General features: G+C 57.5%; 1 protein-coding gene and 1 long non-coding RNA gene across 2 annotated transcripts in view; one reads left to right on the forward strand and one right to left on the reverse strand.

Annotated features, from left to right (window-relative positions):
* The window catches only part of CREBBP (CREB binding protein), a 141,878-nt gene extending 131,913 nt beyond the window's left edge, over nt 1-9,965 (forward strand). Inside the window, exons 25-31 of the mRNA XM_005662184.3 lie at nt 304-450; nt 925-1,038; nt 2,330-2,495; nt 2,662-2,829; nt 4,687-4,848; nt 5,014-5,295; nt 6,731-9,965. Of these exons, the coding sequence (XP_005662241.2) occupies nt 304-450; nt 925-1,038; nt 2,330-2,495; nt 2,662-2,829; nt 4,687-4,848; nt 5,014-5,295; nt 6,731-8,872 (3,181 nt within the window). The 3' untranslated portion in view covers nt 8,873-9,965. The remainder of the gene's footprint in view (nt 1-303; nt 451-924; nt 1,039-2,329; nt 2,496-2,661; nt 2,830-4,686; nt 4,849-5,013; nt 5,296-6,730) is intronic.
* Nucleotides 12,525-16,308, reverse strand: LOC102160050. Its single transcript, XR_302227.2, has 4 exons — nt 15,892-16,308; nt 14,587-14,677; nt 13,709-13,881; nt 12,525-13,621 (listed from the first exon to the last, which is right to left on the reverse strand). It is a non-coding gene; the product is annotated as an uncharacterized LOC102160050 (long non-coding RNA).

Genomic DNA, 16,425 nt, shown 5'->3' on the forward strand with positions numbered 1-16,425 from the left:
CCCCATGCTCTGGCAGGGCTTTAGCGTTTGCGTGGTTTCTGAGTTTTTCATCGGGTAGCATGTTGCCAGCCCTGTCTCAGTACCCTAATTCATCAGGGGAGCTGAATTCCTGGCCCAGTGAAAGTGTCACAGAGAATGGGCTCGCGGCTCTGAGCCACCCAGACAGGGGACAGCGCTGCGTCAGGGGTCAGAGGTGACCACAGCTCCAGCCCCTCTGCACCTGCAGGTCTAGAGCAGCGGGTCTTGGCGGTCGGGCGCCGTGTAAACGGCGATGTGTGCAAACAGCAGGCTCTTATATTCCAGGTTTGTGGATTCTGGGGAAATGTCTGAGTCTTTCCCATACCGAACCAAAGCGCTCTTTGCCTTCGAGGAGATTGACGGAGTGGACGTGTGCTTCTTTGGGATGCACGTCCAGGAGTATGGCTCTGACTGCCCGCCGCCCAACACAAGGTAGTCCTCCAGCTCCTCTCGGGCGTGGCGTGGCATGTCGCAGCCTCCGGCGCCATCACCGTCTGAGAGAACTGCTTCACCCACCAAACTAGCTTAGTTTTCTGCCAAGCCAGTGGGTTTTGATGACCGTTTCCTGTGTTTGGTGTCATGAGTGTGTGGCTTTGGCTCTGATCTGGCCACCCAGGCCGGCCGAACCCACAAAGAGTGGGGTGGGGGTTGCTGCGTGGGCCTGAGTGTCCTTCGGTGCAGCTGTGACAATGACATGCTCTGCCCTGATCTTGCCACACTTCTCTGTGTTGTTAGCTCAGTGAGTTTGTGGATTGGTGGTGGGAGTTTTTTCCATCCTGTTTGTGGCAGTGTAGATGCCATCAAAATTTATTTCTGGAGGGCTTTTGGAGGGGCTGGTGTTTGGTTTCAAGTTTGGGCGATAACTTTTACTTTCAATTAATTTCTCTCACACCCCTGCCCCCCCAGGCGTGTGTACATATCTTATCTGGATAGTATTCATTTCTTCCGACCCCGATGCCTCCGAACGGCTGTTTACCACGAGATCCTTATTGGATATTTAGAATATGTGAAGAAATTGGGGTGAGTGTAAATCAAATTATTCAGAACTGATACGACTCCATTTTTAACTTTCACTGTGTTTTTATTTTGTGAAATAACAGAAGTATTTTTTAAGATCTTAGGTGTTTTTATTTTGATGTTCTTGGATAGATTCGTCAGGTCTCAGGAGCTCCTTACAGACCCTGGGCCACGTGCGTCGGGGACCCCCAGCGTGGCTCGCGCCCTCCCTGCCTTCTGTGTTCGTCTCCGATTCTAGTCTGTCTGTTACTTTTTTTTTTTTTTTTTTTTTTTTTTTTGTCTTTTTGCTATTTCTTGGGCCGCTCCCGCGGCATATGGAGGTTCCCAGGCTAGGGGTCCAATCGGAGCTGTAGTCTCCGGCCTACGCCAGAGCCACAGCAACGCGGGATCCGAGCCACGTCTGCAACCTACACCACAGCTCACGGCAACGCCGGATCGTTAACCCACTGAGCAAGGGCAGGGACCGAACCCACAACCTTATGGTTCCTAGTCGGATTCGTTAACCACTGCGCCACGACGGGAACTCCTGTCTGTTACATATTTTACGTGACATACCGTTCACCTGTTTCCAGTGTGATTTTCAGTGACTTTACTGAGGGATGCAGCCCCCACTGTAATTCACTTTCGGAGCACTGTCACCCCCCAGCAAAATGCCAGTGCCAGTGGCTCATCCTCCCTGTCTGACCCCTGCCCCTGTGACTACTGATCTACTTTCTCTCTCCATAAAGGTGCCTTTTCTGAGTGGTCCATAGAGATGGAGTCCTACCAGCCGTGGTCTCTTGTGTCTGACTTGTTTTCCTATCTCTGTTTTTATGTTCTAGATCACATTTCTTTCCCAAATTTGAAAAAGAGGTCTTTGATTGAGGTGTTTCGAGCAGAATGACTGAGCTCTCCTTTGGCTTTAAGCTCTCAAAAGTGCTCGGCTGCTTTTCCTTTTCCGTCGTGCAGGAGAAAGTCGATGGAAGGCTCAGGCATCCGTCTGGGTCTGAGCCGTCTGGCGCGCCTGCTGCGTCACCAGCCCCCGGCGCTCTCCCGAGTCGTAGGGTCCCTGCAGCCCTCAGCCCTTGCCCGACATGCACAGCCAGGAGAGCGTCTCTTAGGGCCCATATCCAGGCTGCGTGTGCACACTCCAGAGTCCACTTTACTCTGCGCCTCCTCCAGTACCCTGGGCCAGAGCCTGTCTCAGCGCTGGTTGCATGTTCTGTCCTTGGTCCCTGTTCCTCAGCTGTCACTCCGCGAAGGCGGGGATGCTTTTGCTCCCGACATCCTTCTGAATGATGCGTGTGTCCTGCAGGTATGTAACAGGACACATCTGGGCCTGTCCCCCAAGTGAAGGAGATGACTACATCTTCCACTGCCACCCCCCTGATCAGAAAATCCCGAAGCCGAAGCGCCTGCAGGAGTGGTACAAGAAGATGCTGGACAAGGCCTTCGCCGAGCGGATCATCCACGACTACAAGGTGCCTGTGCGGCCGGGGCGGGCGCCTCATAGTTGCAGAAGGGTAAACTTGAAGCAGCTTCTCTGCCAGCACCAGTGGGCAGCTGGAGAGCAGTGCTGCTCAGCGCCGTGGAGCCGGGCCCTCCAGGAGCCCCCTCATCTCACCACTGTGCTTGTTCGCTCTCCAGGACATTTTCAAACAAGCAACTGAAGACAGGCTCACCAGTGCCAAGGAGCTGCCCTATTTTGAGGGCGACTTCTGGCCTAACGTGTTGGAGGAGAGCATTAAGGAGCTGGAGCAGGAAGAGGAGGAGCGGAAGAAGGAGGAGAGCACGGCGGCCAGCGAGACCACAGAGGTAAAGGCCGGGCCTGGAGCCCTAAGGGCTGTGCTGGGCAGTGCGGGTGCCGCTCGGCTTGCGGGCCGGCCTCCTCTGCTGGTGCTTTGACACACAGCCTCCCCTTGTCACTGCCCCCTGCAGGTTAGGCCTGGGCCCGGGGCACTGCCTGCACCGGGTGCTGGGCGAGCTGGAGGCACGTTTGCTACTAGAAGGTGGATGGGAGGGCCTTGCTCTGGCATCTGTGGGCAGGACGGGTGGGGCTGAGGCACAGAAGGATGGCAGAGGAGGGCGTGCTGCCGGGGAGCGCTGAAGAAGTGGACAGAGACGGAGACAGGTGTCCTGGTTGGGGACAGTCAGTTCAGCTGAAGAATGACCTGAGGACGAGCCTCGTTTGCCAGGCCCCATTCAGTTGCTTTGTTACCAAGTCCCCGCTCCCTCTCCGCTGGGCATTGGCACATTTGTGCGCTCACCCTGGGGGCTGCAGGGTGTGTCCTCATGAGAGAAACGGGGCGTACACTCTTGGGCCACTCCTGAGAGGGCGGGCCTGGAGGGGGGCACTCGTGGAGCAGGGACGGGAGGGGCCGGGCAGATGTGGGGTCAGAGGCCCCACTGGGAGCCGTGTTTCAATCTTGGAGTGAGAGGTGGTGGCTTAGTTGGATTTGGAGTGTCTGTAGCAAGAAGCATGTAATGGTTTTTGAGAAGAACAGCCCCAGAATTTGGGGCGCGTCTTTGGGGCACTTGAGAAAAATCCTGGATCAAGGCTGCCTGCTGCATCGGGAGCCTTCATACTGAGTCGGGTTGCTGCCCCGTCCTGAGGGGCAGCGGGAGGGCAGGGCCTGACCCCCCCCGCCCCACCCCCCAGGAGAAGAGGTGGAGGGAGGATCGGTGGGGATGTGTTCGTCTCGAGGCATTTGATCCCAGCCAGGCAGGCCCGACACCCATGGAAGGGCCTGGGTGTGACTGCGTGGCTGCTTTGTGCCAGGCGGCATGCGCTGTAGGGCGTGTCCTTTCTGCGAGACGTTCTCCCTCGCCCCTTCTGAGTGGAGAAAGCGTGGATGAGGAGTGACAAGTCTTCATGTCACAGGGCCCGGGTCATCGTTCTCCTCCTGCCCTTTGCGGGCCCCCCCGAGGCAGGACCCATCGTCCCCTGGAGCATCAGGAGGTTTATGGCCGGAGATGCTGCTCCTCAGGGTCTGGGCGATGCCAGGAGGACCCGCCTACCGCCAGCCTGGACGGGTGGGCGAGATTTCAGTGGACGTGTCCGCGGGAGAGGGACCGGAGCTGCTTTGCAAATCCCGGTCCTTCTGTGTGCTGCCGCCGCCAGACACTCCGGCTCGTGAGGTGGCCTGAGTCAGCGCATGTGTGGGGCTCAGAGCCTGGGAGGAGAGTCTGTGCTGCCGCTGAGCGTCCACAGAGAGGGGCTCTAAGGGGGACCAGCCCTGGCCATGTGCCCCTTGAGGAGGAGTGTGTGCCCCTGGCCAATGGAAAACGTAGAACGAGGGGTGGCGGCTTCCCCCTCAATTGTTAGATCCCAACTAGCATCCCAGGTGTGTTCTTGCCTGGCGAGGAAGGGTACCATGGTGTGTGACTGGTGTGGCACAGGTGGTGCTGGCTCGAGGCTTCTGTCACCACTGTCCCCGTAGGGCCCCAGCCGACTGCAGCCCTGCTTCTTGCATCCTCACCTCTTCCTCCACGGGCTCCTCTCAAGGCACCAGCGTTTAGCGCCGTGCGGGGCCTGTGGAGGGCAGGGCTCTGCTTGGTGGTCTCCCACCTCAGCCCAGCTTCCTGGGGCCTCCACACCCATGGGCTGGTGGCCTCAGTGCCAGGCACAGAGCGGGAGGCTGGGCAGGCTGACGGCTTGGAGTCTTGTTGCAGGGCAGTCAGGGCGACAGCAAGAACGCCAAGAAGAAGAACAATAAGAAAACCAACAAGAACAAAAGCAGCATCAGCCGAGCCAACAAGAAGAAGCCCAGCATGCCCAACGTGTCCAACGACCTGTCCCAGAAGCTCTACGCCACCATGGAGAAGCACAAAGAGGTAGCCTCGGCCCTGGGGCAGGAGGGAGGCCGGCCGGGCAGTGCCACGCGGCTCATCACGCCCTCCGCGTGGCCCGGGCTCAGGGCCATCTGCTGGGCTGCGCGGGCCACCCAGCCAGCTCGCTCCTCTCCGCGGGCTCACGCCGTCCTCCCTGCCTGCCCCCAGGTCTTCTTTGTGATCCACCTCCATGCCGGGCCCGTCATCAACACGCTGCCCCCCATCGTGGACCCCGACCCCCTGCTCAGCTGCGACCTCATGGATGGGCGGGACGCCTTCCTCACGCTGGCCAGGGACAAGCACTGGGAGTTTTCCTCCCTGCGGCGCTCCAAGTGGTCCACGCTGTGCATGCTGGTGGAGCTGCACACCCAGGGCCAGGACCGCTTTGTCTACACCTGCAACGAGTGCAAGCACCACGTGGAGACGCGCTGGCACTGCACCGTGTGCGAGGTGAGCAGGCGCCACCCCCACAGGGTCCTGGCGGGGAAGGCCCCTGCCTTTCCCACAAGCCCTGAGACAGTTGGCGTTTTCCAGGAGAAGAGAGTCAAATGCAGTGTTTAAATCTGTCCACTGGCACCATTGGTTTTGAGATTATATCTTGGGGTTCCCCGAATAAGAGGCTTCGTCTTGGTGTTGGTTGGCTTCCTGTGGTGCCAGAGCTCCAGGCCCGGTCTCCCCTCACCGGTGTGGTCTGGTCCCAACCCAGCTTGGGTGCTCCCGGCGGTGTCGACCTGCGTCCAGGTGCTGGGGGGGCTGGAGGGAAGCCAGAGCTTGCTTGGGCAGCAGCCTTGGTGCTGACGTCCCGGCTGCGGGGACCCCACAGGCGCATTACATTTCCCTCGTGGATTTGTGGACCCCGGTTTTGTGTCGGGCGTGGTGGGTGCAGGGTGGCAGCGCAAGCTGCTGTGGTCCCTCTAACGGTGTCCCCATTTCTAGCCTTGCCCAGAGGTCGGGGGCCCTGCTCTTGTCAGGCTCGGTCCCTTAGGTCAGAGGCCTTGAATCTCCCCTTCCTTGTCATGGTAGAGCCACACCAGCCCCCCTCTGTGGGGGTCTTGGCCCTTTGTGAAGGGGCGTGGGCTGTCCCTGGCACGGACGGGTCCCTCACACGGGGTGTCACCCCCTCTGCAGACAGTCAGACTCCGCCCTCATGCCCCGTCCTTGCCGTGCCTTGTCAGCATTGGAGCCAGTTCTCCAGGTCATGTGCCCTCAGGGTAGCTCTGTACTCTTGGGGGCAAGTGAGGGCTCTGGAACACCCTCGGCCTCTGCCCCGCTCTCCGCCTGCTCTTCCCTCTCCCTTCCTGCTGCGGGGGATGCACGTCCTCTGGGAGGGCTCAGCCTCCAGATCTAGGGCTTTGTTCTCTGACTCCACCTGCAGCTTTTAGAAAACTGGAGTGGGGATGGCACCACAGGACCGTGCTGCCAGCCCCACTGCCCCTGGGGACGTGTTGAGGGGCAGGGCGCAGCAGCCTTGGGGGGGGGGGCGTGTACCCAGGGGAGGCCAGGCATGGGAGCAGGACACAGGGGTCTGGGTGCCACTCCTGGGGAGCAGAGGAAGGAAGGAAGGGCAAGGGTTAGTGGCCACCAACACCTGAGAGCTGTGGGCAGACACGATGCCCCATGGTGCGAGCCAGCAGGTCATGATGGGGGGGGGGGCATGGGGCCCCCAGAAGAGGGCAAGGGAGGATGGGTAGATGAATCGGTGGGCCTTGGAGCCTTCCAGGCTGCGGGGTCTTCCCAGGGCTAGAGGTTCCAGGGCGGAGCTGTTTGGCGTCCGTTGGCCTCTCCTGGACACAGACCCAGTGCTGGGGTCAGGGGTGGGGGTGGAGGTGGAGGGGTGTGTGCTTGGGCCGTGTGCTGACGCCTGCTCGTCCATCCCCGCCCGCAGGACTACGATCTCTGCATCAACTGCTACAACACGAAGAGCCACACCCACAAGATGGTGAAGTGGGGGCTGGGCCTGGACGACGAGGGCAGCAGCCAGGGCGAGCCGCAGTCCAAGAGCCCCCAGGAGTCGCGGCGCCTGAGCATCCAGCGCTGCATCCAGTCCCTGGTGCACGCCTGCCAGTGCCGCAACGCCAACTGCTCGCTGCCGTCCTGCCAGAAGATGAAGCGGGTGGTGCAGCACACCAAGGGCTGCAAGCGCAAGACCAATGGCGGCTGCCCGGTGTGCAAGCAGCTCATTGCCCTCTGCTGCTACCACGCCAAACACTGCCAAGAAAACAAGTGCCCCGTGCCCTTCTGCCTCAACATCAAACACAAGCTCCGCCAGCAGCAGATCCAGCACCGCCTGCAGCAGGCCCAGCTCATGCGCCGGCGGATGGCCACCATGAACACCCGCAACGTGCCTCAGCAGAGCCTGCCATCCCCTACCTCAGCGCCGCCCGGGACCCCCACGCAGCAGCCCAGCACGCCCCAGACGCCGCAGCCCCCTGCCCAGCCCCAGCCCTCGCCTGTGAGCATGTCACCAGCCGGCTTCCCCAGCGTGGCCCGGACTCAGCCCCCCACGACGGTGTCCGCCGGGAAGCCCACCAGCCAGGTGCCGGCCCCGCCGCCCCCTGCCCAGCCCCCGCCCGCGGCGGTGGAGGCGGCCCGGCAGATCGAGCGCGAGGCCCAGCAGCAGCAGCACCTGTACCGGGTGAATATCAACAACGGCATGCCCCCGGGGCGCACGGGCATGGTGACCCCGGGCAGCCAGATGGCCCCCGTGGGCCTGAACGTTCCCCGGCCCAACCAGGTCAGCGGGCCTGTTGTGCCCAACCTGCCGCCTGGGCAATGGCAGCAGGCGCCCATTCCCCAGCAGCAGCCAATGCCAGGCATGCCCAGGCCCGTGATGTCCATGCCGGCCCAGCCGGCCGTGGCGGGGCCGCGGATGCCCAGCGTGCAGCCGCCCCGGAGCATCTCGCCTGGCGCCCTGCAGGACTTGCTGCGGACCCTGAAATCCCCCAGCTCCCCGCAGCAGCAGCAGCAGGTGCTCAACATCCTCAAGTCCAACCCTCAGCTGATGGCAGCTTTCATCAAACAGCGCACGGCCAAGTACGTGGCCAGTCAGCCCGGCCTCCAGGCCCAGCCCAGCCTCCAGGCGCAGCCTGGTCTGCAGCCCCAGCCCGGCCTGCACCAGCAGCCCGGCCTGCAGAACCTGAACGCCATGCAAGCTGGCGGGCCGAGGCCTGGGGTGCCTCCGCAGCAGCAGACGATGGGCGGCCTGAACCCCCAGGGCCAGGCCCTGAACATCATGAACCCGGGGCACAGCCCCAGCATGGCGAGTATGAACCCACAGTACCGAGAGATGCTGCGAAGGCAGCTCCTGCAGCAGCAGCAGCAGCAGCAGCAGCAGCAGCAGCAGCAGCAGGGCGGCGCTGGCATGGCCGGGGGCATGGCAGGGCACGGCCAGTTCCAGCAGCCTCAAGGACCGGGAGGCTACCCCCCAGCCATGCAGCAGCAGCGGATGCAGCAGCACCTCCCCATCCAGGGCGGCTCCATGGGCCAGATGGCGGCCCAGATGGGACAGCTCGGCCAGATGGGGCAGCCTGGGCTGGGCGCAGACAGCACCCCCAACATCCAGCAGGCCCTGCAGCAGCGGATCCTGCAGCAGCAGCAGATGAAGCAGCAGATCGGGTCCCCAGGCCAGCCGAACCCCATGAGCCCCCAGCAGCACATGCTCTCAGGACAGCCCCAGGCCTCGCACCTCCCCGGCCAGCAGATGGCCACGTCCCTCAGTAGCCAGGTGCGGTCTCCGGCCCCTGTCCAGTCTCCGCGGCCCCAGTCCCAGCCTCCACATTCCAGCCCGTCGCCACGGATACAGCCCCAGCCTTCACCACATCACGTGTCGCCCCAGACTGGTTCCCCCCACCCCGGACTGGCAGTCACCATGGCCAGCTCCATAGATCAGGGACACTTGGGGAACCCCGAACAGAGTGCAATGCTCCCCCAGCTGAACACCCCCAACAGGAGTGCGTTGTCCAGTGAGCTGTCCCTGGTCGGCGACACCACGGGAGACACCCTAGAAAAGTTTGTGGAGGGTTTGTAGCATTGTGAGAGCATCACCTTTGTTTTTGTTTTTGTTTTTTTTTTTCCCTTTCATGTTCTTGGACCTTTTGTACTGAAATCCAGGCATCTAGGTTCTTTTTATTCCTAGATGGAACTGCTACTTCCAAGCCATGGAAGGGTAGATTGCTGTTTAAAGAAACAATACAAAGAATATATTTTTTTGTTAAAAACCAGTTGATTTAAATATCTGGTCTCTCTCTCTCTCTCTCTCTCTTTCTCTCTCTTTCTGTTTTTGTTTTTTCGTTTTTGTTTTTTGTTTTGGGGGGAGGGGGGTTTTGTTTGGATTCTTTTTGTCGTCATTGCTGGTGACTCATGCCTTTTTTTAACGGGAAAAACAAGTTCATTATATTCATATTTTTTATTTGTATTTTCAAGACTTTAAACATTTATGTTTAAAAGTGAGAAAAATAATATTCAGAAACTGATTCCTGAAATAATGCAAGCTTATAATGTATCCCGATAACTTTCTGATGTTGCGGGAAGATTTTTTCTATAGTGAACTCTGTGGGCGTCCTCCAAGTATTACCCCTGGACAGCAGCGATTGGCTCCTGCGTGCACACACATACACACCCACACACGTCTATCTATACATACTGGCTGAAGCCAAACTCTTGTCTTGCAGATGTAGAAATTGTTGCTTTGTTTCTCTGATAAAACTGGTTTTAGGCAAAAAATAGGGACGATCACTCTCTTAGACCCTGCTCATGTTCATAGAGAAGACGCGTTCTTTTCTTCCTTCTACGTGAAACTTGAAATGAGGAAAAGCAATTCTAGTGTAAATCATGCAAGCGCTATAATTACTATAAATAAGAAAATTGAAGAAGATTCAATCACTGTATAGAACGGTAAAGTACCAACTCATTTCTTATATCATATTGTTAAATAAACTGTGTGCAACAGACAAGAAGGGTGGTCCTTGAATTCGTGTACATGGTATTAACACTTCGTGTTCGGGGTCTTTTGTTATGAAGATGCTGTTTTCAACATTGTATTTGGACTATGCATGTGTTTTTTTTTCCCCATTGTATATAAAGTACCGCTTAAAATTGATATAAATTACTGAAGTTTTTAACATGTATTCTGTTCTTTAAGATCCCTGTAAGAATGTTCAAGGTTTTTATTTATTTATATCTTTTTTTGGAGTCTGTTCTTTGTAAGACATGATTCTAGTCATTTGCTCACCGAAGAGAGGTGGGGGCCGTGGTCCCGGTGCCTGTGGGGGTGGCAGCTGGGCTCCAGCTGAGGCCTGGGAGGGGCCTCCTTGCCGCTCAAAGAGAACCTCACCCGGAGTCAGGGACGCCAGTGGGCCTGCAGCAGCGCTTTGTCTCCCGTCCACTCCCCGGCTTAGCCGCCACCCATCCCTACATACCAGTCCCAGGGTGCTCCGAGGACTGGCGGGGGTGCCTGGGTCGGTGGGGAGCCTGCTGCCACGGCCTCCGACCCTAGGCTGGGCAGATGCGGCCGCAGCCCCTCCTTTCCCACCTTCCCCTAGAAACAGGGAGGTGCTGCCCTGGGGGCCGCTGTGGGGAGGATGTGGGCCGCTGGCCACCGGCCCTGCTGTGATGAGAAGAGGCCTCCAGCTTTGACAACACTTGGAGGCGGCCGCCTGGTGCCACCCCTCCTCTCTCAGTCCCTTACTGGGGGTGACGCCAGGTCCCAAACGCTCTAAGAATCACCTCTGAGATGAGACCACCGCCACCAGGAGCGCTGAAGTTCATGCTCTCGTCTGCGCACCGCTCCCAGGGCGCAGGCCACAGCGGGGGCCACAGCCAAGGGTTGTGGTTTGAAAATTAGAAATCGTGGCCCAGATTGCTTTCCTTTTGGCCCTGTATTCACAGAAATACTTTCAAAATAGTTGAATTGGGATCCTAAATTTGAGGAAACTCTTTCAAGAAATTAGGCACAGCCTCGCATCTCGTTTGACTTACAGATTCGTCCAGGTAAGACCACCATCTGCACCACCAACCAGCCCTCATCAGCGCCCCATCCCAAAAGGAGGCAGAGCTCTGCCCTCAGCCGGCCGCGTGCCATCTTTGCTCAGCGAGCTCGCATCCCACGTCCGTGACCCTTTTGCTGACTGCCTTCTGCACCTGTGCCCTGAGCTGAGCCCATGTTCAGACAAGAAGTGTAGGCGGCCCGGAGACCCAGAGAAGCAGCTCCAGGCCCACGCTGCAGACACGCAGCCCTTTAACCTGGCCGGTGGGGAGTTTCTTTCAGGTCATCCTGGAATCCGGTAGCCTGCACCGGCCTCATCCTCTCTGATCCAGTGCCATCCAGATGCCAAAGGATTCGGCCAAGGGGGTGTGGTCTGGTTGCTAACCCGCCACTTGCCCCAAGGAATTTCCGTGAGAGCTGGAAAGCCCCACGAGGCATTTCACGTGCTGCCTGCTTAGGAAGAGAAGAAAAAAGTCCTTTATTTGTGATCAAAAAGAGGAAACTTGAAATGTGCTGGTGTTTATAATAAAAGCTGGTAAAACTGCTTGGATTCAAGGTGGTTCCAGTTGGCTAACGACCCTTAGAGCTTAGCAGTGAGATGAAGGGCCTCAGTTGATTGTGTCTAGCGCATGTGTTTGATGATGTTTTTGAGAATTTAGCATGTTAAAAACAGTTGGGGGGTTCTGCTGTGGCGCGATGGGATCGGCAGGGTCTCTGCAGCGCCGGGACACAGGTTCGATCCCTGGCCTGGCACAGCATTAAAAGGGTCAAACGTTTACCACTGCTGCGGTGAAAGTTGCCGGGCTCTGATTCCTGGGCCGCGACCTCCATATGCCACAGGCGGGAACACTTGGCTGCAGCTTCCGAGTCACACAGGTAAAGCATGTCTAAGACCTCAGGCTGAAGCCTTGTCACTCTCTTTATAAAGTGGAACGAAAGATTTCTGCAGTTCCTGTCATGGCGCAGTGGTTAATGAATCTGACTAGGAACCATGAGCTTGTGGGTTCGATCCCTGGCCTTGCTCAGTGGGTTAAGGATCCAGCGCTGCCGTGAACTGTGGTGTAGGTTGCAGATGCAGCTCGGATCCCGCGTTGCAGTGGCTCTGGTGTAGGCCAGCAGCTACAGCTCCAATTGGACCCCTAGCCTGGGAACCTCCATATGCCGCAGGTGTGGCCCTAGAAAAGGCAAAAAGACCAAAAAAAAAAAAAAAAAAAAAAAGTGGAACCAAAGATTTCATTTGAGCCAAAAGTGCGCTTTCAGAGTTTCCATTGTGGCTCCGCAGGTTAAGAACCTGACTAGTATCCATAAGAATACGGGTTTGATCCCTGGCCCTGCTCAGTGGGTTAAGATTCCAGTGTTACCATGAGCTTCGGCCATAGGTCGCAGATGCAGCTCGGATCCTGTGTTGCTGTGGCTCTGGTGTAGGCCATTATCTGCAGCTCTGATTCAACCCCTTGTCTGGAAACTTCCCTATGCCACAGGTGCAGCCCTAATAAGGGGAAAAAAAATGGGCTTTTAGAACTTCATTAGAGGAGTTTCCATCGTGGTTCAGCAGAAACGAATCTGACTAGTATGCATGAGGATGCAAGTTTGATCCCTGGCCTCAGTGGATTAAGGATCCAGTGTTGCTGTGAACTGTGGTGTAGGCCTGCAGCTACAGCTCCGATTTGACCCCTAGCCTGGGAACCTCCATATACCCCAGGTGCGGCCCTTAAAAAAAAAAACCAAAAACCAAAAAACCTGCATTAGAGAGTTGCTCTAAAAAAAAGAAAAGAGCTGAGCATTGGGTAGCAGCCAGAGCATAACCAGGAAGTATGTTGCCCAAGGCCAGTGCTAGGAAGTAGCTGCTTCGTGTGTAGGTGAGCAGGAGCTCATAGGAATGGAGACAGTGCCCACCTGGGCTCCCAGAGCCATGCTGCACCTTCCCAGGGTATCCCAAGCTCGCTGCACCGCGTGACCCGGCTGTGATGTCTCTGCAAAGTCAAGAGTGGGAAATGGGTCAGGAGAGAGACAGCAGATGTGAGCAGCCAGGCTGCCAGAGAAAACTGAGGAACTGTGATGAGATGAGGGTGCAAAAGGCGCTTTCCTCAAGCTCATGCTCCTCACAGAGGACAGACTCGGATCCATGTGCTGAAATTACTTCACTGAACGCAAAATTCACAGGGCGCTCTCAGAAGAACTTGAGGAAGGCAGTGGTATAGACGTGAGGGGATTAGGAAGAGACCGGAGTCGGAGAGAGCAGGTCGTAGAAACCATGAGCCTGGGAGTTCCCTGGTGGCCTCGTGGTTAAGGATTCGGTGTTGTTACTGCTGTGGTGCAGGTGCGGTCCCTGGCCTGGGAACTTGTGTATGCGGCGGGAGTGGCAAAGCAAACCGTGGGCCTGAGAACCCAGGGGGTGGGGAAGTCAGGGCACAGGGCCTTGGCCTTGGCCTCGAGCCAGCTCCTCTGCTTCCCGCCCTCGGAAAAGGCAGGGCTGACCCCTCCACCCAGCCATAGGTGGGAGGACAGAGGCACCGTGGGCCGCCGGCCCCGAGCCACACTACCCTTTTCAAAAGGAGCTTTTCCTCCCAGCCTTGAAAACCATCCTCCATGCCTGCTTCCCTCTTAATCCACAGCATCACAAGAACCTACTTGGGGGTACCACGGCGAAGTGGGGTGTTGCAGTCCATCACAGCCCTTCAGATGCTGCAAACGGTATGAAGTAATTAGGTCCTTACAAAGGACGGTGTGGGCCTCGGCCTGCCTGTGGCTGGTGCTCACTGGTTCACTTCGGCATCAGGAAAGAAGTGTTGCCTGCGGGTCAGTGGGTGTAGATGAGCCCAGCCCTCTGCCTGCCCAATGCCTACAAAGGGCGTAATGACGGAGATGGGATTTACTTACTGCCTGATCGGAAGCCCATAGCTCTGGGCCAGCAACAAGGATGCCTCTCAGAAACGAATGATTTTCAGAGTTCCTGTTGTAGCTCAGTGAGTTAACCCAACTGTGTGTCCGTGAGGATGTGGGTTTGATCCCTGGTCCTGCCCAGTGGATTAAGGATCCAGCATTGCCGTGAGCTGTGGGGCAGATCACAAGAGGAGCTCAGATCCCGCGTTGCTGTGGCTATGGTGTAGGCCGGCAGCTGCAGCTCCAATTCGACCCCTAGCCTGGGAACGTCCATATGCCACAGAAAAATAAATATACAGACATCCCAATGACAGGGATCCAATAGGGGTCCTCAAGGGAGATGGTGATGTTTGGGGAATGTCACAAGCGAGGTGAGGCCCCTTTGTCCCCAAGTCCTTCAGGAGAACGTCCAGAGAGGACATCCTTGCAAAGGATGGTGCGGGGGTACCTGTGCCTCCACCACCAACCCTTCCTTGTCCCCTCCGACCCCACACAGGGCCCTCACGTCCAAGCCACAGAAGAGGAGGGTTGCTTCCTGTGCTGCTGCTGGGAAGTAGGGGAAGGGAGATGGAGAAAGGGGCAGGGAAGCAAGGGGGCTGTGGGGGCCGTGCAGGCGGCACTCAGAGCTCACAGGAGTCCAGTAGCCAGAACTGGGGTCACCAGTGAGAGCAAGGCCTCCACAGGCCAGAGCACAGTGGACTCTCAGGCCCCCAGGGAGGCCGCTTCTCACTGTTCCCAACCTCTAGACACTTGAGTTCTGATCTCTGGTTTCCTGGGTGGGAAGTCTCAAGTGCCAGAAGGGGCAGGAAACACATGAATGTCTGACCCAAGGCCTCTTCCCTCTGGAACAGCAGCATCTGTCCCCTGATGCACACCTGTTGCTTCTCGCTGAACTCCAGACAAGCAGCGAGTCTGTCCACTCCGCAAGTGCTGGTTGATGGGTCTCTAAGCAGTGACACTCAGTCCCTGGAGGAGCCAATTGACAGGTGAGTCCTGAAGGAAGGTACGAGGGCTCAAAGCTGGAGCCCCGCACCCTTCCCCTCCTATTTCCGTCTCCCCAAGCAACTCCCTGCCAGCCTCCATGAAGTCAACTGAAGTACATCCGCATCTAATCATTCTTTCCCCACTTCCATTTTCCTTCTCTGCACGGGGGCCGAAATCTGCTCATGACCCGCTCCAGACCAGCTTGGATCCCTGGGCACTTTAAAAAGTCCCAGTTCCTGGCTACCAGAGGACGCACCATCACACACTTCTGTGGCTGAGGATATATCTCTGAAGGGCACAGGCCAAGACAGGACAAAAGGCCCTGGTGGGTGTGGCTGGAACCTAATAGATTTGCCCCCCGCAGAGCCTGGGTTTCACTTGCCTTGGTGGAGCCCGTCCCTGCTTAACTGAAGCCACCGTCTGTCTCTCTCCTCCCTTTACCAAATACCACCTCCCTGTCCTGAAATCAAAGGGCTCCCCAAGCTAGATCTATTGCCCTGTAAACCAATATATCATGTCCTACAAATGAGATGATTTCCTGAGTGAAGCGGTCAACCAACGAAATGTGAGGCTGAGACCCCTCAACTCAGTGACATCCTAGGAACACTCTGCCTGGCACTAGCTCAGCGAGTCTGGAGTGAGGGAGGAAGAAAACTGGGGGTCAGGTTATGCAGGGCTTGGAGGTTATGCAAAGCAGAAGGGGTTTGGAAGTGACTATGCAGGGAAACCATTGGAGGACCCTGATTGAGGAGTCTATGTATGATCAGCTGCTGTGTGGAGCATGGGGGCCAGACAGGAGGCTGCTGGGGTCTTCCAGGTGAGAGAACTCCTGCCCTTCCATTCCCATCTTCCCACTTCGTGTATGTTCCCCTTCTCAGTTGCTTGAGCCTGTAACTTGCGGATCAGCCTTGACAACTTCCACCTGAAAGTGTTCCCCGACATCCCCTCCCTGCGGCCCCAGATACGTCCAGACCCCACCGGGGAACACTCTCCCGGCTTCTGTTCTTTGCAGACCTTGTCAAAAATCTCAACCCGTTTTTCTGCAATTATTTGATCGTGGCAGCGAGTCTTCAGTCTCATAATCTTCTGGGGAGCCGCCTGAGCCCTACTTTGGTGCTGGAGAATATGCATTTTACGTGGTCTGCAACTCTATGAGAAAGGAAGCTGATGGTTGGAGTCCCCAACCAGAGTCTTACCTCCAGGAAGGCGAGAGAATTGTAATGAATGAATAAGCCCAGTTTTGCTGGTGGGCGTTGGCGCCAGAGTTTTGGGAGAGACAAGTCAAGCCTGAAACTCTCCCTTTTACTCTTTGTAGCTATTTGGCCTGCCCTGGTTTGGTTGGAAGAGACTGACTTTCAGCAGTCCGGACCGGTGGCCCGTGACTTATAAAGACCCCAGGGATGTGAGCTGCTTCTGCCCCATCGCCGTCTTTTCAAACTCTCTACCGTGGAGGCGAACGTCTGCCCCATTTCTGGGATGGACAAACCGAGACTTATGGGCAGACGAGGGCCGCCCGGCGGCCCCGGGCGCACAGTCGTCGCCCTTGATAACGCGACACAAGGTCACGGAGGTCCCGCCCCCAGGCCCGACTGTCCCGGCGGCGCAGGCCGACCGCTCCCGCTCCAGGCGAGCCCCGCCCACCCGCCGGCGCAGGCCGCAGACCGGGCAGCCGGGCGCGCGCCGTGACGTCGGCGCGCCGCGCCGGAGCAGGCCCTGCCCTGACCCCGCCC

The sequence above is a fragment of the Sus scrofa genome, chromosome 3, assembly GCF_000003025.6.
Source record: "Sus scrofa isolate TJ Tabasco breed Duroc chromosome 3, Sscrofa11.1, whole genome shotgun sequence".
Classification (NCBI taxonomy): Eukaryota; Metazoa; Chordata; class Mammalia; order Artiodactyla; family Suidae; genus Sus; species Sus scrofa.